Raw genomic sequence first — 13114 nt, forward strand, 5'->3', positions numbered from 1 at the left:
CTGGCCCGGGCCGGGACACCGCCCCGCGGAAAGAGAAAAGCTTCGGTGGGATTTGCTTTCCTGACGTGTTTTTATGCCCGCGACAGGCGTTGTTTGTGTTACCGGCTGTGTCCTGCTGTGTTGCTGCCTTGTGGGTCGCTGAGGCGGGGGCGGGCAGTGTGCGCGTTGTACACAGCACCTGGGAATAGTTGCTTCAACTTTGAAGCGTAGGTGCCACGTTCTTGTGAGGATGCGAAGGCAGCAGATGCCTTCCAAACGTGTATAACGACCTCAAGCCATGAGCCACAAAACCAGCAGAAGTTAAGTTTGTTGAAGCCAAAGGACTTGGCCAGTCCGGTGGAAACGTGACCTTTTTTTGCACTGAAGCCCTAACAGCATGTTTCCATTAGTAACAAGTGTGACTGGAATTGGTCAGGATATCTAACAATAACGCGTGTTCAGCACAGAGGAAGATAATGTGACCATGCTGAATTAATTACAAACAAGTTCATTAAAAGCTGTGGAAAGTTGTCATTTATTTTCCTGCTAGCTTATGCTGGTCATTCTGGTGCCCAAAGAGTAACAGAAGCAAATTTAAAGGAAAAAAAGCCAAACACCACAAGCACAAATCTTTCCCCTAAACCTGGCATATCAATGATGTGTTAGAATACATAAGTTGTATGTAAAGAACTATCTTTGAACATATTTTACACTACTTCTTATTCCACTGCAGGAACTGGGACCTGACAGGCACTTTGGGGTCTCAGAGCACACAACATTAGGAAACAAGGTATCTAGACACTGCAGCTGTGTTTTTCTTGATGGCTGCTTAGGAAGGAGCCGGTGTTTTGTTTTGTTTTGCCTGGTACAAGTAGAAGTGCAGTAAGAAAAGATCAATAGCTATACTGAAGGGAGTGACCTTTTGAAGGGTTAACGCAGGAATCCTGTGAGTGACTTAAACCTTCAAAAGTGTATTCTGCTGCTTGAGTACCCAAGAAAATTTGTTCTGTTTTAGGATTGAATCCCAGGTTAATAGTTTTGATATTTTTTTAATTACTCTTCCACAGAGGAATAGTTACTTCATATCTCCATTTAAGCCTTATTTTTTAAATTGTATAAATTTTTTTTTGTTTATCATAAGAAGCATGGCATGGTTTTATAAAAGTTAACTGTTTGATAAAAAGGTTTAAGTACCTGCTTTTACTAAGTGGTTATTTGTGATTTTTCCCTCCTGCCACCAGCTCTGTTCCTGCTCACTGAAAAGTATCAGCAGCCAACATCCACGCATAGTCAACAAGCACTCCGTAACACCATTATTACCTTCATGGTTTTTTAGTAAATTAAAAACCACATTCCTCAAAGATAAATCAAGAAACAAACAGCTTTCAGAATGTAGGTAAAAACTCACAGGAATCTGCTCTCATTTTGGAAAAACGCAAGTTGCCCTCTCCATTGCCTGCCGTTGTCCAGCCCGGGAAGTAGCAGAAGCCCATTTTGAAGCACGCTGAAACACAGTTACACTTCAGGTTTCTGCTACACAGAGCCCACCTTTATGCTTCCTCCCTCTAAGATCTGCTGAACACCCTCAGCAATTACATCAGGTTCTGTCCTCCTGCCTGTCTCACAGCAGCCAAAGCTTGAGTCAGTGCCAGATGATCCACAGCAGTAACGCTTCTGGGCTGACACATCAAAAAAGGCAGCTTTTAAGTTAGTTAGTGCTATTTCTTCAAATTTTCTTAAGGGAATATTCAATCACTAGGAAAGAATTATGAGACAATTTGAAATCCGACAACTCTAGTACTCTCCGCAGACCTCCAACACATGCAGGAGAAAAGTCAGAGCACACCCCACAGCACGAAAATGTAACAACCACATGTGCAGAATGGCACAACTTCACAAAAGCAAAGCTGTGAGAATTAATCAAAAGAGCTCCGTGTTTAGGAGCTTGTTAAAAAAACCAAAAACAACTATTAAAATAAAAAGCATACTAATACAGACATTTCAGAGTAAGTTTATTAGTGAACCACCATTACAAAATTTAAATATTTATACAGCAGGATGGAAAATTCTTAAGTAACCAAACACTCCAAAACTATTTTGCTGCAGTATACACAGGAATGGTTGTGTTTCTTTTACGAGTTGATCCCATATCATCCTTTAGTTACTCAACAACTTCTCAAAAGCGTGTTTAATTTTGAGAATGTTTCACATGTGTCAGTGCAATATACAAAAAAAAATAAAAATCGAGAACATATAAACTGATTCCAAATACAAAAGAAATTTAAAAGAAATAAAAAGGACAGGCACATTGAAGTCAGCTACTCTGTAAACAGCCCATGGTTAATGATGTTTGTACATGTTGCCATAGTTCAAAGGGCACAGATTAAAATGTTCCTTTGATACACAAATAACATTCCAAATGTTGTAGTTTGTTTTGAAAAACATGCATGAAGTTCCCAAATGTTTTCAAATCTTCTGTATGGGAGAAGAAATACAAAGGCAGCCAGAAACGGAAGCATTCACAAACACCAGAATAAGGCCCTTCCGAGTTTATTTAAAGTAACATGTTAAACCCCTTCATTCTCAGGTAATAGATTAAGAGGCCGAGATACACATCGTCTGCGAGGGTGAGGATACTGAAGGCTGGCAGTGTCAGCATCGCAAGAGTGCTCTATCAGAGGAGGAGGAGGAAGGAGCTGGGCATGACTGGACCATCTCGATCCAGCCCGTGGGGAGTCCAGAGGGGGAAAGAAATACCTGAAACAATTAAGAAAGGAACAAAACACCAAAACAAAACAAAACAAAACCAAAACAAAACAAAACAAAACAAAACGAGAAAAAGAGAAAGGTAGTAAATACAAGGAGAACCAAAGGGGAGAAAAGACATGCTGGAAAAAAAAAAGGCTTTAGTATATCCATGCCAAAACCAATAGAACATAATAGCAAAAATCAAGGCTTGTAATTCAAAACAAGGCAAATCTGGAAACTGCTCTTTAAAATAAAATAATACAATCTTTTCCACTGAAATTCATAGAAAAGAATACCCTAATAATAATAAGCCCAGCATACAATTTTACAGAAGAACAGATTGCTAAAGGATGTTGTAGCACAACTATTAACAGGCTTTCATTCTCCCAGAATTCCTGTGATTTGTTAAGTTTTTAGTAACGCTTCATTTGTGACACAAAATATAATACATTAAATATTATTAAAGTACATTTTCTGGATATGTATCTAGTTCAGATCAACCTCACAGCACTTCTAGAATAGACGTAAAATTGGTTTTACAATACTTTAATAATATACATTTACAGAGAATAACTGCTTTCAGTGAAATACAGTCTTGGTATGTATTTACACATTTCTGCAAAGTCCTCCGAGTAAATTTAAGATTCCCGGTGAATGCAAGACTCAGAATTATGCCATTTCATGTCATTTTGCTACTGTTTTTATTAGAACTTACCCGTAATACGTGTGCATTTTACTATATCAGAAACCTACAGATGTTTTTTGTATTGTTTACAGTTCTGTGGACTTACATACAGGAACAATTATGTAGGGTCAGTGAAATTATGGGACAATTTATACGCTGCATTTTGGTTTCAGTCTTTGTATGGCTCAAGTGTTTGTGTTTCTTAGGATACTATGCTTAGAGATTTTAGTTACTCCATGGAATTACTACCATAGGAAGGAACGTAGAAGTACATTTCAGGAAAAATATTCCTCTTAGGATGAAGAAAGTATGACAGCACTTACAAAACATTTATTTGAAGTCATACTAAAGTATAAATGAAGCAATACCAAAGTATTAAAAGCTTCCATCTGTACAATTGTCAAAACACAGTTTTCTTACTCCTTTAAAACTAACAGTCTCATATATTACAAAGCAGTTACAAACGTGATATTTAGGAATCTTAACCAATGCAGAACACTATGAAATGCAAAACAAATTAGTTATCAAAACAATTTTAATGAAAATTATTTTAATAGTCTCTTCCCTCCTCCCATCCCAATCAAGGACAAAAATTCTCATTTTTAGTCACGAACTAGTCTTTTAATTTGACAAGATTTCAAAAAAATTTTGATGGAAGTTTTGGGGTTTGAGTTGTTGTTTGTGTTTTTTTTCCAAACAAGAATCCTCTCCAAGTATTTTCTAACAGGAGTTCCAACAGTATCAAACTGTGCAGGCTAGTACAAAAAAACGTACGTAATGTGTTTTAAAAAGGCTTTTTGAATAGCATTTAGTAGTTAGCAGGCTGCTGGTGTCTTGGGAGAGGTCAAACGGCGTTGGGGAGGGGAAAAAGGAGTTCGTTTTCCGTTCCTGTGTGCATGCAACAAGCAGCAAAACACCAAAGTTACTCCAGTTAGCTTGGTATCAGCTCTGCTTTCTGTTAAAAAGGACATAATACAAATGGAGAATGGAAATTGTATCATAAATCTAGACACACAATTATATCAACACAACAATATAGACCTACTAACCTATTTCCCAATCTACATCATCCGTTCTGAAACGATTTTGATTACAAATTCAGTTTGGTGATGGTGCTTTAACAAAGTTTTCCACATCTGCCTATGCTTTAGCTGTTTTAAGTGTTTAAATGTATAGACTCTGAAACACAGCCTATAGAGTCAAAGATAAAATAAATTCCACGTAGCATGCCAATTTAGTCAAATGTCAGTACATGAATCTTTATTATAAGTGTTAATACACTAAAACGAAAGTTAGCAACTGTGTTTTCACATTTCAAGCCAATGTGATTACAAAAGAAAACATGTAGTAAAGTGCATATTTTTTTTTATAGTAGCAGGGCTCAACCCTAGGACAAGACACGTTATATTCTGAAATTCCACAGCTACGGACTTAATTCTGTAACAAAAACTTAATTTCAAATTGAAGCCAAGAATAGTATATTACAAAACAAGAAAAAAAAAAAACACTTTCAAAATACAGAGCAATGGAGGATGTCCAAAATAATGCTACAAGTTTCACAGTGGCTTACTCCCAGCTTTGGGGAGATGAGAAGAACCACCAGTGGGGTGGGGTGGAGTAGGGCAGTCTCACTGGTAGCAGCACAGTCTTAGATAAGGAGACTGTGAAACCCCACCCTATGCTCAAGAGGTATAAAACAGCCTCTATCTCCCTACAGGAGCCCAAGTAAAGTTGTATAGCTTTGGGTATCATGTTTCCAAGACAGGGCTTCATTTCAGCATTTTTTTTGCCACACTGTAAGCAGCCCCTGAAACCAGGCAACCAGAATCATTCTTGGCCTCCTTTCCTGCTGGAGATTTGGCCCACTGCCACCCCTTGCTCTCCCACTTAGCTTGTGAGGAAAACATGAACGCCCTTCTCTGTTGAAGGGAGCTAGGGAGCTGGAAGCCACCAGCAACTGCTGAAGACAGGGCAAAGGCTGCTCTCCAAAAGCAACCTGTCATAGTGCTTTGGAGATGAGCACTTTAAACTGGGGGAAAAAAAGCATAGTAGAAGCTGCACATGGATGGAAACGGTGGCTATCCCAAGGTGTTTGAAAAAAGTAAAGGTGGATGCAAAACTCAGAAGCTGCTGCTTCTGAGTCCTGGCTGCATCTAGTCCGTGCAGAGGACACATCCTGCAAAGTTAATTGTACGTACTAATGTGGGGGTCAGTGTATTTCTAGACTTCGGTGTGCACAAATTAAAATGGTTTTCAGAAGAGGCAGTTAAATTTACCTGCTAACCAGCAATTATTACAGAACAAAATATAACAGAGAAAGCAAATCAATCTGCAATAAGAATGCCACATGAGGAAGATTTTTTAAAAAAATAAATATTCAATCGATGTTACACCTGCAAAAATGCAAGTAAACCAACAATAATATATGACTGAAACCATACATTATGGTTTTATTTCCTTTCTGCTACATTATCCCAGCGAAGAAACAGAATTTGTGGCTGGGATTTTTGTTTCTAAACATGCATCTAAAACAAAAGGGCAGTTACACAGCACTATGAAGTTTCTCCTTGTTTGAAACAACTTCAGAAAAGTTATTTTTAATAATGTGAAAGGATTAAAAGATACAATAATTGTTCATATTGCTTAATTATACAGAATGATTCATTAGGGCTTACGCTTTTGTTCATTTTCCTCTTAACACTGGCGTAACAGACACCATCACAGAGCAAAACTAAAAGAGCTTGTAGAGGTATTCATGCGATAAACGACACTGCACTTTGAAAAAAAAAGTATTATAAAACAAACATGAAAGCTAAGTGAAATTAAGAAGATTTAGAGAAAAGACCATTTACTGAAATTCAGTCTCTCTAATTGACCTACCTGCTGGCAGATGATCCATTTAGTGAATTCTGTAGACTTGTATTGGCTGAACCTAGAGAGGCATTAAAAATTCCCTGCTGAGAACCACCATTCACTGGACTCCCATTACCTTTCAGTATACCAGTACACTTCCAGTTGTCCATGTAGTTAGCTGCAAGTGCAGATATATAAGAAATGTTAGTTTCTCTTCCGAAGCTCAGCTTTTGATACAATTATGATGTTTCAACTGTTACACACCTGGTGTGAATGAGAATTGAACTTCAACACCAACACATAAATTCCAAACTGCTGAGGAACTGGCCCTTCAGCTGCCTGACATTCACTGCCCACCCACAACTTAAAACTCAGTTTTGTTTAGTAGCAAGACTGAGTTTCCTTTATTAAAATACTGAGAAACAAATGAGAACAGATGAGGAAACTGCCAGGGGGTTTTTGTTGTTGCTTTAGGAAATTTCAACAGAAAAAAAAGCCAGTTTGCTTGACCACTGACTGAATGTAGATTTTTCTGGGTTTGCCAGCAAGCAAATACAGTAATGCAGTACATGTGTTAATATTAAAACTAACACCTTTACATAGTTCCAGTCTGGTGAAACAATTTGAGAGTACTGTAACAACTATTCACAGCAGCCTAAAGCATGCAAGTGTTCTAGCACAGAAAGTTACTTCCTTTTTCTGAAATGTAAAAAGATATATAAAAATCTATTATTCACAAATCTAAAATGATCTTGGACTCCAAAATTATTTTCATCTAAAATTCTTTAAGCATACTGAGCATACTACTAAGCTGATATATTTCAGGTGGGTGACCTTACCCTTCCAGAGCCTAACACAGCCATCATCACCAGAGGAGGCAAGCACTGTGCCTGTAATATTCCAGCTCACTCGCCACACCTGGGAGTTGTGATTATCAAACTGTGCCACAATATGGATTTCAAATTTTGTTAATCCTCCAGATGAAGTCAACTCTTTCCTGTTTAAGAGAAAAGTGACAGTTCTGCACAAAACTGTTTGAAGTCTGGGCTTAAACATGATGACAAAAGGAGAGGACTACATCTTTCAAGGAGTTTATATAACAATTGCTACTCAATTAGGAGTATTAAGAGGTGTTCAGACAAAATTACAGACTTGCTCACTATCTTGTCATCTTAAAAATAAGGCTGCTACAAACAATCCTGCATACATTAGGTTATTATTTTTCTTTTGTAGATGCTATTAAAGTAAGAGTATATATAGTATGCACTACATTATACCAAACTAACCTAATTTTAAGCTTACCTTAGAGGTTTTAGTGTGAAAATTCGTACATCTTTGGTTGCTACAGCTAAAATGTGGAAGGATCTTCCCAGATTTGGAGCAAATGCAATATCATGTACAGGATCTGTGACTGTCATCAGAGCTTCTGCTTTTGCATATTTCCTGTACAGCACAAGAAATAAACCTTTAGTGCCATCAAAATTACCAGTGATGTAGATATATAAACCAGATATAGTGGAACAGGGAAAACGGGGTTAGTACTCATTATGAGATCTGCAAAAATACAATTAATCTCTTAACATAAATTTAATTTTAAGTAATAATGACAAGCTGATTTCTTCAGAATTTGAATACATCAAATACTGTAGCTAACAACAGTATGCTACATCATACAACAAAGCAAAAATTCAACTACAAAAAAAATTTTTGTCTTTGGAAAATGGTAATAAAAAGGTACTTCTATTCACAGATCTAAAGAGAATTTGTAACTCACTACATTTTCTGTACTTGTAAGCAGACTGCTATCTGTATGTGTTTCATTTTCTTATTTACCACCAGGCAAATTACAACAACTTCTCTTTATTATTAATGCACAGAGAACATTATCTGAAGCCAGGCATAAATCCACAGAACACCTTGGCTCCTTTCCCACACCAATCAGCCTGAACAAAACACCAGTCATCCGTCATCATTTAACTGGAAGTGGTTGTGCACACACTTCCTGGTCTTTTCTGTTCCAAATTCTTAACTGTACAAACTGAACTTTCACAGAGCACCAGTAACTCACAGGACCATCTGTCACTACAAACATGCTTTTAAAAGCATGTTCCAATAGCCTTAAACAAAACAATGCCTAGTGTGACACAATTAAATTTTCAACTATTTCAACTATTTTTCAACTATTAATTCCTTGTGCAGAATTAATCATGTAAATTAGTAGAAGCAGAAACAACAATTCTCTCTTTAAGATGCACTTATGCACCAAGATAGAATAGTTATTGATATCATGTCTGTTAACATGAGTTACATTCTGAGGTCTCCCTCTCCTTTCCCAACCAATGGCTCAGAAACAAAATGAAGTAGTAGTATTTACTACTTCACATCTAAGGACAGGAATAAAATAAAAGGCCATATATTACAAACTGTAAGATCCCACAAATGTTAGATATTGTCATTTAGCATACCTGGTGTTTTCATTATATTCATAAATTTGAACCTTAGCCAATATATTTGGACTGTTGTCATCACTTCCTACAGCTATCATTGGAGAATGTGCTCGAGAGCTAGAAGGTGAAAGTAAATACTGTTAACATTTATAAACGATTCTGCAGAAAGGACACCAAGCCATTTTTTAAATTTCAATAACATTACCTATAAAGAAAAAGAAACACTAACAACCAAAAAAAAGTCACATGGAAACACAGGTAAGTGCTATTTACAGTTACCAGTACAATCTCCATTTGGAAAGCCCACTTTATACACCCACTAAGGTGAAATCACTAGTGAACATTACTTGGCATTTCAAACTGATGTTCCCAGAGAGCAGGATTCATTTTATTCACGTATTTGCCACAAGGTTCACAGCAGAATCTGTATTCTTTGCAGTACTTTTAGGGATTGATTTAGTGGAATTTCATTCAGGTTTTGGAAGATAGTTTACAAAACCTAACTGTAGATGATTTCTAGTTTTGAAATCAACTTTTAACCCCATCCCATGCATTAACATGAAAGCCTGTACTCTGAACCTTCAGCACAGACTACTACTAACAAATAGAAGAATAACTGGATCAGCAGGACACAGACCACTACGTCTAAAGGGAAAGCGATTAAGTGCTTCTGGACAAACAGAAACCAAAGCAGTTCAGCTCAGAATGGTTCTTCCCTTCCTGTTATTGCGAGATGGGAAGCAAAGGAAAACCTCTGCGTTTATGTGTTCTTCTGGGTGGGGACTACACAACCATCCCACTTCTCTCCAATTCCTTCCTGTTCAAGAAGGTTAAGTGTATCACTGAGCCCCTGAGGATACAAGAAAAAGAACAACTCTTGGGCTATGTACTTGTGCTAGCAAGACTCTTGGTTTCCTAGCACTCTGCTGCACTGGCAAGGGTGTGTGGTCCCTGTTAGAGATATCAAATTTAATACTTACTGCAACATCTTTCTTATTGAAAGAAGTAAGAAACAGGAATTGTCTCTTTGTAATAAACACTTTCTCCTATGGAAATCCCAGCCAAGCTGTGGGATAGATAAAGAGCACTCTGGTAGCTCTTTAGGTCCTTATTTGCTAAAAATAATTAAGTTGGGAATATTCCTTACAGAACACAAGAAGACTTCTTGTACCACTTCTCTGGCTCTGCCAAACTTGCTTTATTAAAAGAAATTTTAGTAGCTTTCTTTCAGAACTGAGTAATGTACACCAATCTTCTCCACACACATTTTAGGATTTATTCTACAAAATTTCAGACAAAGCAAAACCTATGGTTTTAACAACATACCTTGAAGGATTCCAAGAAATACAACTGCAGCTTAGCTTACATGAGATTTCATGCTGCAGCGACCACTGACTGAGATTCATCACATCTGGAGCTTCATAAATTCTTACAACTCCATCTGCTGAACAGGTTGCTAACATAAGGCCCATATGCTTGGGAGCAAACTTCACATCTGTCACTGATGTCCTACTGTCTACTAGAGTGGTCCTCTTTACCTGCAAAGAAAAGGAGGAAGTCCTGAAGTAAAGGCTAGAAATTCCCATCGAATATACGCCGAGAAAGGCTAATGAAAGTCTGACAAACTAAAAGAAGAAAAATAGAAATAAATCTTTATACACTAAGGAATTGGAGAAATGACAGATCACTGTGCTGATGCCAATTTCAAGCACCAACAGATACACTCACAATAGTATCAAAATTATGACGCCAAAGAGTTGTTTAGATTATGCTTTTCAGTAAAAAACCCAAAAACCAAAAAAACCCACGAAACACCAATGTGTAACATAAGCATAAGATACAAAAGCATTGGCCACTGGCAGTTTGAAGCCAGTGACAACGTTAACTACGATGGCTAGCAATACCACTTTCTAGTTCCAGTGCTGCTGAAGTTTACCACAAAGCACTTTCCAACAGCAGCATCAAAACAATAAGAAAGTGGGACTGGCAGATTAGCTAGGGTGAAAGAGGAGAAAATTGTATTTTTTTTTTCAAGTTGTCTCCTCTCCTGCCAAGAAAGCTGAAAACTATGCATCACAACTGCCTCCTGCAGATGCAAGTCAGCTTTTATACTCCACTGGATGCCAAAGGTCCGACAACCCAAGTCTTCACAATTATGTATTTTAACGTTAGAAAACTTTGATAGAAAGCAGAAAACTGCAGATATTTTAGCAGCCTATAATAAAATAAAACATTAGTGGCAGGAATATTGTACTGAGTTATATAAGATTACACATGAAGAATAACTGCAAAATAATGTTTAGATCTGAAATTCCCTTGATTAAATGCTACCCAGAAAACTTTTGACCAAACTGTTTCCTTGAAAAATGTGGTATATTTTTTGAAAGGTAAAAAAGAACAGCATGAGGCAGCTTCAGAAGAGCTCTTGTCACAGAAGAAAAACCCCAAAGCTTTAAATCTGCTGTAGATGGGAATTCAGGTCTGCAAGTTGTTTGCCAGGGAATATCTTATCACGAAACACCAATAGTAATGACATTAATCAGCCTGAATGTTGCAATTTAGCTGCTTTCCCAGCATCCTTTAAAAACACTTACTCGATAACTGAATATTGCCACGAATTAACAAAACATAAGCAAACCCAGGAATATTTTATATTAACAGAAGAAAACATGGTGCTTTCTCTGTTTCAGGCATAAAAATACATTGCAAAACCAGAAATTTCCAGTATTTAGAACAATGTTCATGTTTAGACTTCAGTTGAACACTGGAATTTAAACAGTTTAAAGTGTCAGCCCACTACGATAAGCAAACAAATCAACAAGGCACAGTAAGGCTGTTTATGTAAGAACATACAGAAACTATAATTAATATGCTAGTCTCACCCAGTGACTCTGGCCTCGGAGCTTATCATTTGACTCCCCCACTATTTCTTCCCAAACAGCTGCTGTTCTGTCGAAAGAGCAGGAAGCCAAGACCTGCCCAAACTCAGGATGGGCCCATGTCACACGCCACACAGATCCGCTGTGCGTCTGCAAGATAAAACCAACACATTACAGGGAAACATACTTACTCTATCAGTCCAATCAATCGCACATTTTCATGACTTTCTGCGGGAAGCAAATTCTAGGAAGTAGTAAGACTATTCCATTGAAATCTATGTTCTTTTATAAAGTTCAAAGTTATACAGCAACTGTTGCATCCTATAAGCCCTACAAAGTTTTGTTACCGCTAGTTAATGGTTAAAAGGTAACTGTTACAAGCATATTTCAAGGCATTATTTATTACTCCTTTAAAACCTAAGTTCCAAGCCAAGATTCTGCCTTGACACAAGTACAGCTTTGTTTTCAATTTTTAACTACTGCCATGCTTACTTCCAGCTTGCCTGTATTTTCCAAAGCATATGCAGATCATTACTTCTCCTTTTTCACATGAAATTCCTCTTTCATACCTAATCAACCTAATGCTTTTCTTCAGAGAATGGGAATTCAAAAGCTTCATCTGCATTTCCACTTACAGGGATTATTACTTTGTCATCCTGCTGCACACACATTTAAGGACAATTCAGAAGATTAATGTCCTAATTAACCTGATGAAGCAGAGTGTCTACATGATGCAGTTCTCAGAAAGGTTGGGGGGGAAGGGGAGAAGAGGTCAGATGTAACATTTAATAATCAGAACTCTTCCTTCTTTTTTTTTTGAAGTCTTACAATACACAAAAAGGAAATATTCAATTAATATTGAAGATACTGTTTTCCAACTCATTAAACATCAGTTACTACTATGTTTACTAATAACAAAGTCTGCCCACATAACTAAGTAGTAATGTGCACGTATGCCAGTATAACTGCCTGCCAACCTCTGCTTTAAGTGAGAGGCATTAGAGATGTTTAGAAAAGCAGAGAAAAGGTATTTTACCTTAGAAATACAAGATCCACAACCAAAGTATATCTACTCTACAAATCAGCAAAAACTAAGTATGTTTCTTCAAAAACAAAGGATTTGTTAATGATGGTTATAACTGTGTAATTTTTATAAACACAAACCTTCCAGCTGGCAGTGCAATGCCAATCCCCATTTTCACTTTTGTCCCAGACCTATTGAGAAATCAAAACAGTCATGTGATTTGTATACAAAGCTTACTACGTAATTCTGCAAAACACAGTAATTAGAAAAAAAATACATATACACCACTGAACATTTTCAGGTGGAAAACTCTACATGGCTCAGTACACAACTGCACTTCACTCGACCTTGAAAATATCCCTACTACAGATAGAGAGAAGAGGCATGCACCTGCAAAATCCACTGTTTATGAAGTCTATCTTTTTTAAACAATACATTATTAATAGAAAAAAAACTATTACAATTTCATTCACTCTTCTCTGAGTACACTACTCAGTTT

At 37.2% G+C, this 13114-nt stretch overlaps 1 protein-coding gene across 1 annotated transcript; it reads right to left on the reverse strand.

Moving 5' to 3' along the window:
- Nucleotides 1–2150: 2150 nt before the first annotated feature.
- On the reverse strand, nt 2151–12806 carry SEH1L (SEH1-like (S. cerevisiae); the record flags this gene model as incomplete). Its single annotated transcript, XM_009867637.1, has 8 exons — nt 2151–2736; nt 6293–6443; nt 7105–7262; nt 7568–7708; nt 8731–8829; nt 10039–10250; nt 11595–11741; nt 12756–12806. Coding segments are annotated over 8 exons (1149 nt in total), but the record flags the coding sequence as incomplete, so codon positions are not given.
- Between the last annotated feature and the right edge of the window lie 308 nt (nt 12807–13114).

This window comes from Apaloderma vittatum, unplaced genomic scaffold (assembly GCF_000703405.1).
Source record: "Apaloderma vittatum isolate BGI_N311 unplaced genomic scaffold, ASM70340v1 scaffold27844, whole genome shotgun sequence".
In the NCBI taxonomy this organism is placed as follows: Eukaryota; Metazoa; Chordata; class Aves; order Trogoniformes; family Trogonidae; genus Apaloderma; species Apaloderma vittatum.